We start from the raw sequence: 13854 nt of genomic DNA, 5'->3' as shown, positions 1-13854 counted from the left end.
CATCCATCATGTTCAGTTCTGTGAAATTGCACAGATGTGGCCCTTTGGACTTAAATGATATACATTTGATTGACTCAAGCCTGTTCTTTACGTGTGCACTCATCCCAGTGAGAAGCTAGATGGTGATCACTGGATTTGTGTAGGATGGGGCCTTGCTTCTCTGGGACAAGTGTATTCCCATGAGAGTTTGGGGAGCTGGCTCCTTCAGGCTGGGGTCCAGCCAGGCTTTCTGACTGCAGCAGCCCTCCTGTAGGGCCTTGGAGGGTGGGAAGGAGCCATGTGGCCCTCAGTGAAAGGGTCTGCTCCTGGGACAGCCTTTAACTGTGGCCTGGGAGCTGTGGTTTCCAGTCAGAGACCACAGGAAGGGCCCCGGGGCAGGAACACAGGAACAAGACAAGTGTAAATGTGGTCCCTGACACAGCTTAGCTAAGGGAGGGCGGGGGCAGGGGGACTGGGGGTCGACGGTCTGCTCTTCCCCTACTGTGACTTAGGAATCATTGTCAGGACTTTCCAGAGCCATCCAGGGCACCTTGGCCATGTGATTAGGGAATACAAGAGGGCTTAGGGTAAATGGTCTTGGTGGGGGGCTGATATCCTGGGGGAGTTTGAACAAGTGATACAGACTGGGACCTTCTCTTCACTGGGGAGATGAGACCTGCTTCTAGGAATGGCATGTTTGAGGGTCCTGGTGCAGCGATGGAGTGACAAGGACAGAAATATGTGTTCTCAGTCCAGCCTCATGGGAAAGGGCCCCTGCAAACACCAACTAGAGCCTTTGGCAGGAAAGACCTGCGAGCGGTCAGTGTCCAAGCCTGGCTCAGGTGACGATGTGGGACAAGGAGAGGCCCCGATTCCCATCTCTGCTGCTGGAGACGCCGCAGCCCAGTGTCCCCGTGTGAGCTGAAGGCTCTGCGAGCAGTGGCAGCCTGCCCGTGAGGAGCTCTAAGCGGGGACCACAGTGAGACCAGTGGGGACGGGGCACCGAGCAGGGGGACCTGGTGGACGCTGGGTGGAGGTGGGGGCCATGGGCTGGGTTCCGAGCCTGTAGGATATCCCCCTGGGGACCCCGGAGGAGACTGGAAAGCCTGGAGCTTTCCCACAGTGACTGGGGGAGAGGCAGGAAGCTGTGGGATTCAGCCGACCTTTCAGCCTGACCGAACACAGGGTTGGACAGTGTAAATGCTAAGGCATCTTAATGCAGTGGACACATGAAGGAGGGCCATGGCCTGGATTCCACACACATCCTGGGGATGCAAAGAAAGACTCAGATGCGAGAGGACGCAGGATTGACACGCCACATGCAAACTCGGGCTAGGTCAGTCATCCTTTAATGCCGTGGAGGGAGGAGGGGGAGGCAGGAGGGGGACCTGGACTGGGAGGGGAAGGCTGAACCCCGAAAGGCAGTTAGGCTTGGGTGGGATTCACCACCTTTCCCACGAAGAGGGGAGACTTGGTGTTTCTATCGTAGATGATGTAGAGGAAAGGTCTGTTGAACTCGACCTCTGGGGGAATGGACATGGGGATGGCTTCCAGAATCGTGGCCCCGGCAGCTTCAGTCCCTTTCTCGTCGATGGTCAGAGCAGCCTTGTGGAGCGCCTGGAAGGAGGAGGGCAACGAGGTCGCGTGTGAGTGGAGACAGGCTCCCACCCAGGCCTGGGAGCCAGGCGAGGAGGAGAGCCTTGCCCAGGGTGGGGCACCCTCTGGCCTCTCTCCTCACCTCCTGTCTTTCCCATCCCTGTCTACACGGCCCTGCAGGAGACACACAAGGGATGCTCGCAAGGCCTCTGTCTGATCCACGAGGGTACCCCTGCCTCTTCCTCCCCAGCCTTCCTGGGAAATCGGGGGAGAGAAGGTTTTCCTGCCCTCTGTCTCCTTGGCTCCCCTCTCATTTGTGGAACCAGATACTAAGCTCCTTGGGGAGCAGGACTCTGAGGGGTACTTTCATGTGCCTTGTCCCCACCCAAGTACTCCGCTCACAAACAGTCACTGAACCGCAGTTGTTTTCTTGGGCATCTTTGGTTGAAATCACTCAGACTCAGTGATTCACCAGTAGTTTCCAGAGTCTCAGATGCAGGGGCCAAAGGGTCTTGGCAATCCCCGAGCCTAAGTCTCTCTGTAAGTAGGGGGTTATAGGGACCCAAAAAAGGGAAGTCCCCGGCCAAGGATGAGACAGAGAGTACATGACACAAGCTCGCACTGAGCACGTGAGGCCTCCTCCCCTCCGTCAGCCGACCACACTGCCGTCCTGGTGGAGCGACAGCACCCCTCAGGGCCTCAGTCTGCAGCGCGCCTGCGTCCCCCGGCCCCGTCCTCAGCCTCGGCCCGGAGCTGCAGCCCCGCGCGCATTCTGACCTACGGACGTCGGGGACACGCTCACCTTGGACACCTTCAGAGGCTGATCCATGGTGATCCCTGAGAGGTCAGCCCCGTTGCTGAAGACCTTGGTGACACCCAGTTTGCCCAGGACAGTTTTCAGATCGTACGTTTCAGAAATGGACAGTTTGGGCAAATGTAAATTGGCAGAACTGTCATGAGAAAAAAAAAGGTCACAGAGTTGAAAGTGCTTCCTTTTCTGGTGGTTCTTTCCCATTGGCGCCCTCTCCCGCTGCTCTCACACTTTGCTTTATTCCACTTTCAGTTCCTCGACGCCCAGGGTCAGAGGACATTAGAATCAGAGCGAGCCTCTTGTCCTGCAGAGCCTCTCAAGGGCCACCTCCTCTCAGAAGGCCTCCCGGAGGATCCAGAGTGTCCTCTGGAAGGACTGTGCTCACTACCTCCCTGTAGGGTTTGGTCGCGCCCCCTAGACTGGGACTCCTCCAGAGCCAGGATCCCAGGGAACTGTGGGGTGTGGTGGCAGGTCATGAGCGACATCTGTTGAGGGCATGAGGAGTACTTGTCTGTCTTTCCATCTTTGTTTTATGTTATACACGATAAAATTGCTCATCCTTGCCTGGGCATATTTACAAACAGAGACAGGCACTGATATGGAGGGCATGGTGGGACCTGGTCAAACCATACTCATCTAATGACAGAGGAGTCAGAACCAGCCTCAAACAGGTCCTGGAGTTTCCTGCTCTGGGCGATGGCTTTTTCAGCCTCTCCAAGCAGCTCCCCCCTGACCCCCAATCCTGCCGTGGACTTTTTAGCCCATAATCCACACAGTATCCTGTAATCTACATTCAACTGCCACCTTTGCCAGGAAGCCCATCCTTTTCTTTCTGGGTTTGCCAACAACATGTGTTGACATTGCTCTCCTTGTGCACCAGGAAAGGGCCGTGTCCAGGCTGGGGAGGAAGTCCTCAAGGACAGGACTTTCACTCCTCACTCCTGGGCACCAGCCTTCCGTGGAGTCTGGCCTGGTACCACGTGCGTGCATTCTGGCCTCTGTTGGAAGCAGGCACACGGTGGTCATGGCCATGGTCAGTGGGTCTACCCACACCCCCCCCACCGCCAACCCTCTGACCGGACCAGATGTGGCAGCTGCCGGGCTGGTCTGTTTGGGAGGTCACCTTGCATATTTCTTTTCCAGGAACTTGGCGAGGAGTTCGTTGTTGAGCTTGTCCTCCAGCTGCTGCAGCTTCCCCGAGTCGGGCAGGATGAAGCAGGCGGTGACATTGCCCACGTAGTCCAGCAGCAGCACCCAGCCGGAGAGCGTGTCGCAGTAGCGGAGGTCAAACAGGCCCAGGCGGCTCATCATGGGCACCTTCACTGTGGTTTGCTCGTCCACGTGGAAGTCCTTCTCTGTGGTGTGTTCCACCTCGAAGGGTTTCTCCCATTTTCCTGGAGACAAGAGACAGCGGACATCAGCCAAGGGTAGGAGAAGGTTTAGTAACAGTGGGAGAAAAACGGAGCCCTGAGCCCCCTGGTGAGGTACCTCTCCCTGATCCTCAGGTTTGAGTGTGTGCTCAGCCACTTAGTCGTGTCCAACTCTGCGACCCCATGGACTGTAGACCACCAGGCTCCTCTGTCCATGGGATTTCCCAGGCAAGAATACTAGAAGGGCTTGCCATTTCCTACTTCAGGGGAGCTTCCTGACCCAAGGATCAAACCCGCATCTCCTGTGTCTCCTGCGTTGGCAGGTGGATTCTTTACCCCTGAGCCACCTGGGAAGCCCCAAACCTCAGTTTTACCATCTGTAAAATGGGTCTAAATTGAACAGGCAGTCTACAGAAAAGGCTTTGGGGGAGAATAATGCAAGGCTGGTATAAGATCCAGAATTTCAATTTTGTAGAGGCTCATGTGGTAGAGAAAGGATTTGAATCTTGGTCTTCCTGACTCTAAAGGTGTCACTACTTCCTCTGCACTGCAGTTGTCAGAAGTGTGATTCGGGATTTGTTTTCCTGACTCTATTTTGGGAGGCACTGCACATCATGCACCTCTCCCAGGTAGGAATTTGCAGTGCATGTTAGGACATTTAGGGCTCTGAAAAGTCCTGCAGAGATGAAGGTACTTTGTTTAATCCATAATTCCCTAACCCTATTTGATCACAGGAAGTTTTAGTGGTCATGTGTGGAAAATTGAATAACACATGCAGAGATGCATGGCTATATCCCATTCTGTGCTGCCAGGAAAGTTAATAACTGAGTGTTTGAGAATATTTTGGGGGTGTTTCTGTGCAACAAAGCTCAGACTGGTTATGCAACCTTACCTTTAAAGGATATGTAATTCACCAGAGCAAAAACTGTGTCTTGGTCAAGAACCTTTACCAAATCCACAATTTTTCCATGGCTTTCCTTCTCTACATAATCATTGATCTTCTTCTTGGCCTCCTCAGCATCCCTGAAGTTGATGGAGAAGGCTTTAGAGTGATACAGATTCTTGACATCCTCCAAAAATGTATCCACTAGCTTCGCACTCTCATTGATGAACAGACCATTGCCAGTGGTCAGCTGCAGCTGGTGGTTTGGCTGGTTGAGGGTGTGGAGAAGATGCTGAAAGCCTTTGTGGATCTCAGTCTCTGCTAGCTCAGTGAGGTTGAAACCCAGGCCTTCTAGGATCTCAGTGTGAGTGTTGCCCCTGGCTCCCAGGGACAGCATCGCAAAGGCTGAAGCGATGCTCACTGGGGAGAAGAAGATGTTGCTGGTGTTGGACTGATGGGCCAACTGGTGGTATATGCTGAAGGCAAAGTTGGCCAGGTTGGGGGCAATCTTGTGGCAGGCTGCTTCCTGGTGGGATGTATCATCTGTCTCTTGGACAGCATGTCCGTGGAGAACTCCAGCCAGAGAGATGGGGACCAGGCAGCACAGGGCTGCCAGCAGCAGGAGGGCCCGTGTGAGGGAGGGTGCCATTATCCTGCAAGAGACAGAAGGGTACCATGCCCAGGTCAGACCACACAGTGAGTCCCTTGGCCAATGACTGATGCCAGGTCAAAGCAGCCAGTTTATCGAGGATTTATATGCCAAACACTCTTCTATGTCATCATTACTGAAAGACTCAGAACAATGGCAGGGACTTGATGGTGCTTATTGCATACCAAATTCCATCCTGAGCTCTTTATTGTCTTATCTCACCATGTTCTGGTAACAGTCCTCTGACCTAGGTCATGCGACACCCCTGGGCTTACATGAGGAGACCAAGCTCCTAGAGGTTAAGTCACGTGTCCAAGGTTCCAGGACAGATAAGTAGCAGAATCAGAATCGCACTCCCAGGTCATCTGAGTCAGGAGTCCACACTCTGGATGACTCCGCTAACATCCACAATGACTGCAAGATGTAAGTGCCGCTGGCCTTATTTTGGGAAGAGGAAACTGAGGGACAGGAAGTGGCTAATGACCCACTGTACCCCAACACTCACAGTGAACCTCAGCCCCTGGTAAATTTTCCTGAGCTGGAGGGCCGCCCTCACAGTGAGTCTGTGGCCTCAGTCACAGGACTGTGCTGACGGTCAGCTTAGCTACCCACCCTGCTTGCCTCCTCTGTTCCAGCTCTGTGCTCAGCATGCCTGTGGGTGCTGAAGGCCCTGGCTCCTCCAGCCAAGTGGAATTTGTCTTTTACGGGAGGTGGGGTGGGTAAGGAAAAGCATCTTTTCCTTTTCAGACAGACCTGGGTTCTGATTTAGGTCTCTGTCACCACCAGCTGTGTGACCTTGGATGAGTTGCATAGTCTCTCTGGTCCTTATTGTGTCACAGGCAGAAAGTCAGATTTGGGGGATCTTTGAAAGTAAGATCTTCACTAAGTCTAGACGCCACGCCTTACATTGAAAGCACCTGAGACAGCAGAGGGCCTTGAAGGAGAGGCTGGTAGATGGACAAGCAGAAGCCCTCAGAGGATGACTGAGCGGAAGATGAGCTCCACAGCTGGTCGGGGGAGACAGCAGGGAGTGGCAACGCCTGTGGCTGACCCAGCAAGGTCAGGCTCCATCGAGTGGTCGTCAAAGTCAACGTCTCCTGCGGCAACACAGGACCAGCTCTGCCCCCACAGAGCTCCCTCCACTCCCACATGAACACCCGAGGTGAAAAAGTTGGAAAGAAGGAATGCTGGGTTTTATTTACCCCCTTGGACTTTTAAAAAGTTCCTTTCCAATAAACAACAAGATGAAGCACAAAACTGGTTTCTTTCCATTACCATTTCCCCCCACCCCCGGGCTTCAGGTCTCTAAATAATCTAAATAGAGGAGACCACAGATTATGTAATACCTGTTTATATTTTTCATAAACTAGTCAGTGGTTTTAGAGCAGAAGATGGTGCTGAGATTAATTCTGTATATTTCCATCGCCCTTGGGTTTCTTGCTACCTCCCCACTGGATTTTGGTGTGGTCCTTCATGGTTGATGGAAATTCCCCATCTTGGCAAGGCTCAGAGATGATGAGGGATTTGAACTCTGCACGATGGGGACACTACATATGCCAAGTGGCCTCAGAGTCAGAGGCTGTGGCTTCTCGTCCGCACAGGACCACCTCTGTCCACTTGGCCTTGGGCAAGCATTTACGTGTTTTGGGGCCTCACTCTGCCCAGCTGTATAAACTGAGGTTAAGAGGGACCTAAAAGAGGTCCCTGTGTACCAATGCTGGAATTTTAATTAGAGGGGTATCTGGGTTTGGTGGAACAAGATGGACTGAAACTTCCCAGGGGGGTACCGGGTAAGGTGCCCTCCTGCCAAGAGGGATGTTGGCCTTAGGAAGGTAACAAGGCTGGCGTGGGGCTGAGGGGAAGAGGGGCTACAGCTGGAGTGAGCACCTCCCTGCCCCCACCCCATCCTTCTGCCTGGGGGTTACATCACCTCCTCTGGCTTCCTCCTCTTACAATAAACGGTCTGAGGCCAGGAAGGGGTCAGAGCCTTGCTAAGGCCACACAGTGAGTCAGGCACAAAGCTTGCTGGAGCAGGGCTTGGTTTCCCCACCTCTCGAACTATAGGCGGGACAGTGTGTACCCAGCTCAATTCAGTGAGTGTCAGAATTAGGTCCCGAACACTCTGATGTCAGCCTTGAGACTCTGTTGGCTTCCTTTTGCCTCCGAGTCTGTTCCTTAGAACTTTGGGCACCCAAGACCTCTCTCTCCTCTCCCTTCTATCAAAGGCAGTCCTTTCCCCCCAGAGTCACCAAATTCTGGTGGTGGGGAGCCAACCAGAGATGAGAGAGGAAATGGTGAACTGCCCAGAGGTATAGGGACCAAACTTCAAATCAACAGAATGAAGATGTCACAATGACACTTCCAGAGTCTGGGGTAGGTCGGGGACAGTGAATGAGCTGCCCCTTTGCCTAATCTCATGCCATTTCTTCCCCCCAGGACATAAGACGAGTGACCAAGAGCGACCCAGTGGGGTTCGGGGAAGTGACTATGACCTAAGGTCACAATCTACTGACACCTGGGTAAGCCCAGGGTGACTCAGCCCCGCCACTTAGAGGTCAGTGGCCTTGGGCAGGTGATTGCCCTTCTTCAAGCCTCGCCTTCCTGTAAGTGGAGAAAAGAATCTCTTGCAAGGCAGATGTGAGGAATGGATAAGGTGATGAGTGGGTGGGCATCTAGCAGGTGTGGAAGCCCTGGCTCTGCCCAGGGAGGGTTCAAGCTAGAGAACTGGCAGATTTCTTCCAGGGCAGTTAGCCCTGCTCAGAGCCAGAGAGGGGAACCCTGCTTCGCAGAGAATGGCCTCTGAGTTTAGAAAATGTTCAGGTCAACTCTCCAGGTCTTTATTCATTGACTGTTAGCTGCCAAACCCTATTCCTAGCAAATGCCAGCATGAGCACCCTCCCCGTTTCACTTAGTGAAAGCAGGCATCCATGCACTGTCTCATCTTCCCTCAGAGCTTACCCTGCGAGGAGGGAATTATTATTAGCCCCATTTTATAGATGGAGACAGCAAGGAGATCCAACCAGTCCATCCTAAAGGAAATCAGTCCTGAATATTCATTGGAAGCACTGATGCTGAAACTGAAGTTCCAATACTTTGGTCACCTGATGCAAAGAACTGACTCACTGGGAAAGACCCTGATGCTGAAAGATTGAGGGTAGGAGGAGAAGGGGACAACAGAGGAGGAAATGGTTGGATGGCATCACCAGCTCAATGGAGATGAGTTTGAGGAAGCTCCAGGAGATGGTGAAGGACAGGGAAGCCTGGCGTGCTGCAGCCTACAGAATCACAAAGAGTTGGACCTGCCTGAGCGACTGAACAACAACATAGATGGAGAAATTGAGGGCTGTAGAAGTTAAATAAATTACTGAAAATCACAGAACTGAACTGGTGGCTTACAGAACTAATTTTTTTGGCATGTAGCATGTGGGATCTTGGTTCTCTGACCAGGAATCAAACCTGTGTTTCCTGCAGTGGAAGTGGAGAGTCTTAGTCACGGAACCACTAGGGAAGTCTCCACAGAACCGAATTTAGTCCTAGGTGTTTTGATTCCTGAATTTGGCATTTAGCCCTTCTCTGTGTACAAAGCTGAAGGCAGAGGCTTCAGAACAGAAAACCTCAGAGGTGGCCTGGCTGAACGAAGACGGGCAACGTCACTTTGTGGCTAAGATTAGAGTATGAGGCCAGAATGCCCACGCTCAATTCGTTATCAGTTTTGTGACCTTGGACTAGATACTCAGCCTCTCTGAACCTCAGTTTCCCAGTGATGATATGGGTGTGCTTCCCCTAAAGACTATTATGCAAATGAAATAGGTGCAAAGTGCCAAGAAATGCCTGGCACGCTGTCAGTTCTCAGGAGGCATCAGTTGTTATTGACACTGTGGCTCTTTCAGGATCCTCTAAAAGAGTCTGGTTGCCTTGGCCTGAGTCATTTTTGTACTCCATTTCCAAACACCAGTGATGGAAAAATCATATCCTCTAAAGTCCAGAGATCAAAGCCTGTGGGAGTAGGGTAGGGGCAGGAGTGCCAAGGTTATCTGTTTTGCCCAAAAGGGCAGAGAGGATGAGCAACTGTCCAAGGTCACCCAGCATCAGAGGTGACTCAAAGCTAGCCCAAGCTTCCCATTCCCCAGCTGATGCCTGAGACCCGAAGCGACGATTTGGCAGTGGGTGTGAGGGCAGAAGTGGGGATTCTGGAGGGGATTCAGCCTAAGCTTGAATCCTAGACGGTGTGTAACTGGGGGCAAGGGATGAACCTCCCTGTCCCAGAAGTCCTCATCTGTCAAATGGGAACACCATGGTAACTACCTCAGAGGATTGCCATGAGGCTTAAATAGAGGCTGGCTGTCCAGAGTGGGGGCTCAAGAATACAGCTCACAGCCCACCCCCCAGGACAGTGCCCTCCCCAGCTCCCCATCTTCTGCTGCACACAAGGATGGCCAGAGGCCCGCTGTGCACAGAGGGGCCCGCTTTGGTAACTCCAGGCTGAGACCTGGTGCAGTTCGGTTCTGGGCACTTCTGCAGAGGATGGAGGCATGATGAACAGCTGAAACTCAGAGCTTCTGGTCCGAACTGGCTTCCCTGCTGGGTCACTCTGTGAGCCTGGGCCGCTCACCGTCCCTCCCTGAGCCTGCCTTACCGTTCTCATCTGTAGAAGCGGGAAAAGATACACATCGAGCAAATGCAGAGGCAGCGAGACCTACAGAAGACCGCCGACGGGAGAGAGACAGGAGCAGCGCCAGCAGAAACACACTCCCTCCTAGGTCGCTGGATGCCAGAGCCAGCCCCCACCCCCTCACTTCCACTTCCGCTCACAGAGGGCCACTTTAGTCACCGGGAGGAACTGGTGGGCCCTCGACAGGCTTGGGGAGCAGGAAAGGACCCCAGGGCTGCTGTTACTATGACAACAGGCGGCCTGGCCCCAGCCTACTCCATCCTCCCTGCATCCCCAGGGCCTGCCTGGGTAGCGCAGGGTCCCGGAGGCGTCTGGCCAGTGGAAGGCATACTTACGATTCACTGTCCCAGGTCAGGGCTGGTGACTGAGGCCGAGGAGACAGAGCCCTGTCCTTGCCCGTATTTAAGCACTGGACCCAGAGGGGTGAAGGGGGAGGCTCCTGGTAAACATTAACCAAGGTCACCCCAGTTATCAGAGGAACAAACAAGGACTAAGTCCACCGGCTGGACACTGAACTGCCTGCTCACGTTGTCCATCGGTGCTCCTTCTGGGCGGCACGCAGCCCTCTGCTCCATATCCCCGAGTCTTTGTGCCCAGCTCATAAACCACGGCATCTTGTGGCCAAGCTGGTCGGCATTGCTGCCCACCTTCTGGGGGATGGCCTGATTTTTGCTGGCCTGCAATCCACTGGGGAGCTCTCAGTTGCTGTTCCATCGGTAGCAAAACCTACCATTTGTGGAGCCACCTCGAAATGCCCACTGCTGGGACTTCCCTGGTGGTCCAGTGGTTAAGAATTTGCCTGTCAGTGCAGGGGACATGGGCTCGATCCCTGGTCAGGGGAGATTTCCATATGCTGTGGGCCAACTAAGCCCATGCAGCAACTGCTGGAGCCTGTGCCCTAGAGTCCGTGGCCCATAACCAGAGAAGCTACTGCAACGGGAAGACCGTGCGCCGCAACTAGAGAGTAGCCCCTTTGCCACAACTAGAGGAAGCCCTCGAGCAGCAACAGAGATCCAGCACAGCCAAAAAAAAATTAAAAACAACAAAAAAAGAACATTTAAAAAAAGGCCCACTGCTTAAGATGCAAGAGGTAGAGAGCGTTATGAGCTCAGCTGGCAGATAGGAAAACTGGTCATCCACCGAAAGTCACCAAGCAGACACAAAACCTCTCTAGCCTTCCCTGGAAAGAAAATGGGGCCTGACTGCCGTTGACACAGCTACCCAAGGCTGAACCGGGTCCGGTGGCATGGGCACAGGCCCGGGGTCTGAGAGTAAATCTACAAAGAGTTGTGTGGCCTCAGGCAAGCTGCTACATCCCTCTGAAACCTGGGGTAGTTTCATTTGCATCCTAAGGCCTTGGAGGTCCCACTTTCCAGCTCATTGTCAGGGATATGGAAATCACATATGTAAAGCACCAGGCATACACTAGGCTGTTGATTTTGATCTGCACAGCCCTCTGCTCACACCTGCTCACCAAGCTTCTCCAGGTAGGAGGAGGTGCGATTCCTGACCAGCCTCAGGCCTGTTTCTGTTTCCGCTGGATCTGGCTTCCGGCCAGCTAACTCGACCCACAGGCTGCCTGAATTTTCCTGGGACCTGTGGCCCCATCCAGGAGCTGTGGCAGGCTTTTGGGGGCACTGGTGGTGGCCAGGGTGGCTAGGGCTAGGGATTGAGGCCAATAGGGCCCTACTGGGGCAGCACTCGTAGTGTGATGCCAGCTGCCTTAGGCTTTTCAGTGGGTTAGAGTCCATTTAGAAACCTAAGGCAGTTGGCATCATGCTGTGTGCACCGCCCTACACTCCCTTGGCACGCCATGTACACTCTGTATTTGTTGAGCCAGTGGACAAGTGTGTCTTTGTCCTCCCCTCATCCCCTGGCCCCAGCTATGGAACTGTGTCTGGCGAACAGCCTGTAGGTTCCTCTAACACACAGGTTTAGACCAGGGAACTCAGCATCCCCACTCACTGGCTGTGAGGTCTCAGGTGAGTCGTTTAACTGCTTCATGCCTCAGTTTCCCCATCTGTAAAATGGGGATGTGAAGCTCCTACCTCGCTTCGAGGATTAAATGCTGCCATTTCAGAGCTCAGAGTCCAGCGTCGGGGGCATGTGGTGAGCCCTGTGCCAGTGGGTCTGCCTGTTGTGATTCAGGGTGGGTGGTCTGGGGATGAGGGGAGCGTTCCAGGAACTTCCCTCCAGGCTTCCCTTACTCAGCCCTCTCAGTGTCCCTATGAGGGGAGGGTGTACCACCCCCCATATAGGAGCAGAAACGAGCTCATGTAGGGAAAGACTCTCCGCTCCCATCCCTCCGGACTCCTGGATCCCACAAGCTGGCTCCAGAACCCTGACTCTTTCCCCTGAGTTGGCTGAAGGGGTTTCTTACTCAGGGCTCTGCACCTACCCACAGCTTGAAGACCTAAGGTGTGATGAGACTAGGTCTGCCCTCCATATCTCCTGGACATTTCTTCCCCTCCCCATGCCTCAGTTTCCCCATCTGTACAATGGCCTCCCTCCACGCCTGGCTGCCCCTCCCAGCTCTCTCACTGAGTGGGCATAGGCAAGCCATGCTTACTGCCTTTCTGCCTGGTGGTCTGAGGCAGGTGGGAAGGCGCCCCCCTCCATCCCCCTTACCTTCAATACCTGGTTCTTGTGGCAGAAGGAACTCCTCTTCTCCCGGGGCTCCTGGAGACCGTGTGTGCCCTGAGCGCGGCACCCAGGCTCTGCCAGCTCAGGAGGAAGGAGCTTCTGGGTGGTTCAGGCAGCAGGTCTGGGAGGGGTGGGGACCCTGGACAGGAAGCCACCTTGCACAAAGCTGCCAGGAGCCAGGCAGATGCCAGAAAGCCCTTTCCAGCCCAGGCGGTAGTCCTGTGTGTCACCTGTTAGCCCTGCTGTGTCGGGCTGTGCGACCCAGGATGAATCACCCAGTGCCTCTGAGCTTCTGTAAGCGGGCTGGTCACACCTGGCAGCGGATTAATGGAGATGACAGGTGTCTCCTTTTGGCCCAGAGCCGGGCATCAACATCTTGGCAGGTTTCCAGGGCCACCTGTGGAGGGAGGCGGCGTGAGCCACCTCTGAAATGTACAAGGGGAGCCCCGCAGAGACTGAGATGGGCTGTGTTTATGGGGGAGGGTGTGTCACAGACGCTGGCTGCGGGAAGAAGGGATGTAAGACATCAGGGGGGACTGGGGCACTTGGAGGAGCAGTGAAGAAAGGGCGTGGGGCAGGGCCTGGGAGCATGAGGGGCTCTGGGTTGGGACCTGTTCCTTCTGAGTCCAGGGCTCCATGCTCAGCCCTTACTTGTCTCTCCATCCTCACACTGCCCACTTCTCTAGGATTTCACACTGCAGAGAGCTCCTCTGGACATGCATCCTGGGAAGAAGGGGTGGGATGATCTGGGAAAATGGGCAAGCACAGAATGCCTGGGTTGGGTCCACCCAGTGGCCGTTCTCCAATCACAAATCGGAAGCCAAGCTGGAGAAGGTCCTGTCCACTTGGTTACTTCTGGAACTGTTCATGGTTGTACCTGGACTGATTCCCTGGGAGTGAGTGTATCCTAGAAAGATGCTGTGGGCTGGCTGTGAATTAGGGGCGTCTGGGGAGACCCTGTCCCCCATAATCCTGCCTAGATATGGGAGAGGGCTGGAAAGAAACCTGAGAGTGAAGTGTGGAGTCTGCAGCAGGAAGGGAGTGAGGGGAGGAGTGCAGATCAAGTAGACGAAGGACCAGAGGCCCTGCTTGGTCCAGAGAGTGATGGAGCACTTCAGGGATGCTACATCTGTTGGCAGAGTTTCCCAGAGAGTGTGGGACCCAGCCTACACCGACTGCCCCAGGCACACACACAGACATCAGTGTACCCCCGATACTCACTATGGGGTCCCCTTCCAGGCACCAGCTCCC

General features: G+C 54.1%; 1 protein-coding gene across 3 annotated transcripts; it reads right to left on the bottom strand.

The window, feature by feature from the left end:
- Nucleotides 1-1311: 1311 nt before the first annotated feature.
- On the bottom strand, nucleotides 1312-12875 carry SERPINA1 (serpin family A member 1). Of its 3 annotated transcripts, none has more exons than XM_043489520.1 (5): nucleotides 12589-12875; nucleotides 4649-5292; nucleotides 3510-3780; nucleotides 2378-2525; nucleotides 1312-1596 (listed from the first exon to the last, which is right to left on the bottom strand). In XM_043489520.1, exons 2-5 carry the CDS (start codon nucleotides 5286-5288, stop codon nucleotides 1405-1407), a joined length of 1251 nt encoding a protein of 416 aa, XP_043345455.1. In that variant the 5' UTR covers nucleotides 5289-5292; nucleotides 12589-12875; the 3' UTR covers nucleotides 1312-1404. The 3 variants fall into 3 exon arrangements, with proteins under 3 accessions (XP_043345455.1, XP_043345457.1, XP_043345456.1); XM_043489522.1 differs by having other exon boundaries at nucleotides 12598-12743; XM_043489521.1 differs by lacking the exon at nucleotides 12589-12875 and adding an exon at nucleotides 10296-10425.
- Between the last annotated feature and the right edge of the window lie 979 nt (nucleotides 12876-13854).

The sequence above is a fragment of the Cervus canadensis genome, chromosome 17 (assembly GCF_019320065.1).
Source record: "Cervus canadensis isolate Bull #8, Minnesota chromosome 17, ASM1932006v1, whole genome shotgun sequence".
Lineage (NCBI taxonomy): Eukaryota > Metazoa > Chordata > Mammalia > Artiodactyla > Cervidae > Cervus > Cervus canadensis.
This window is presented reverse-complemented; position numbering and strand designations above follow the sequence as displayed.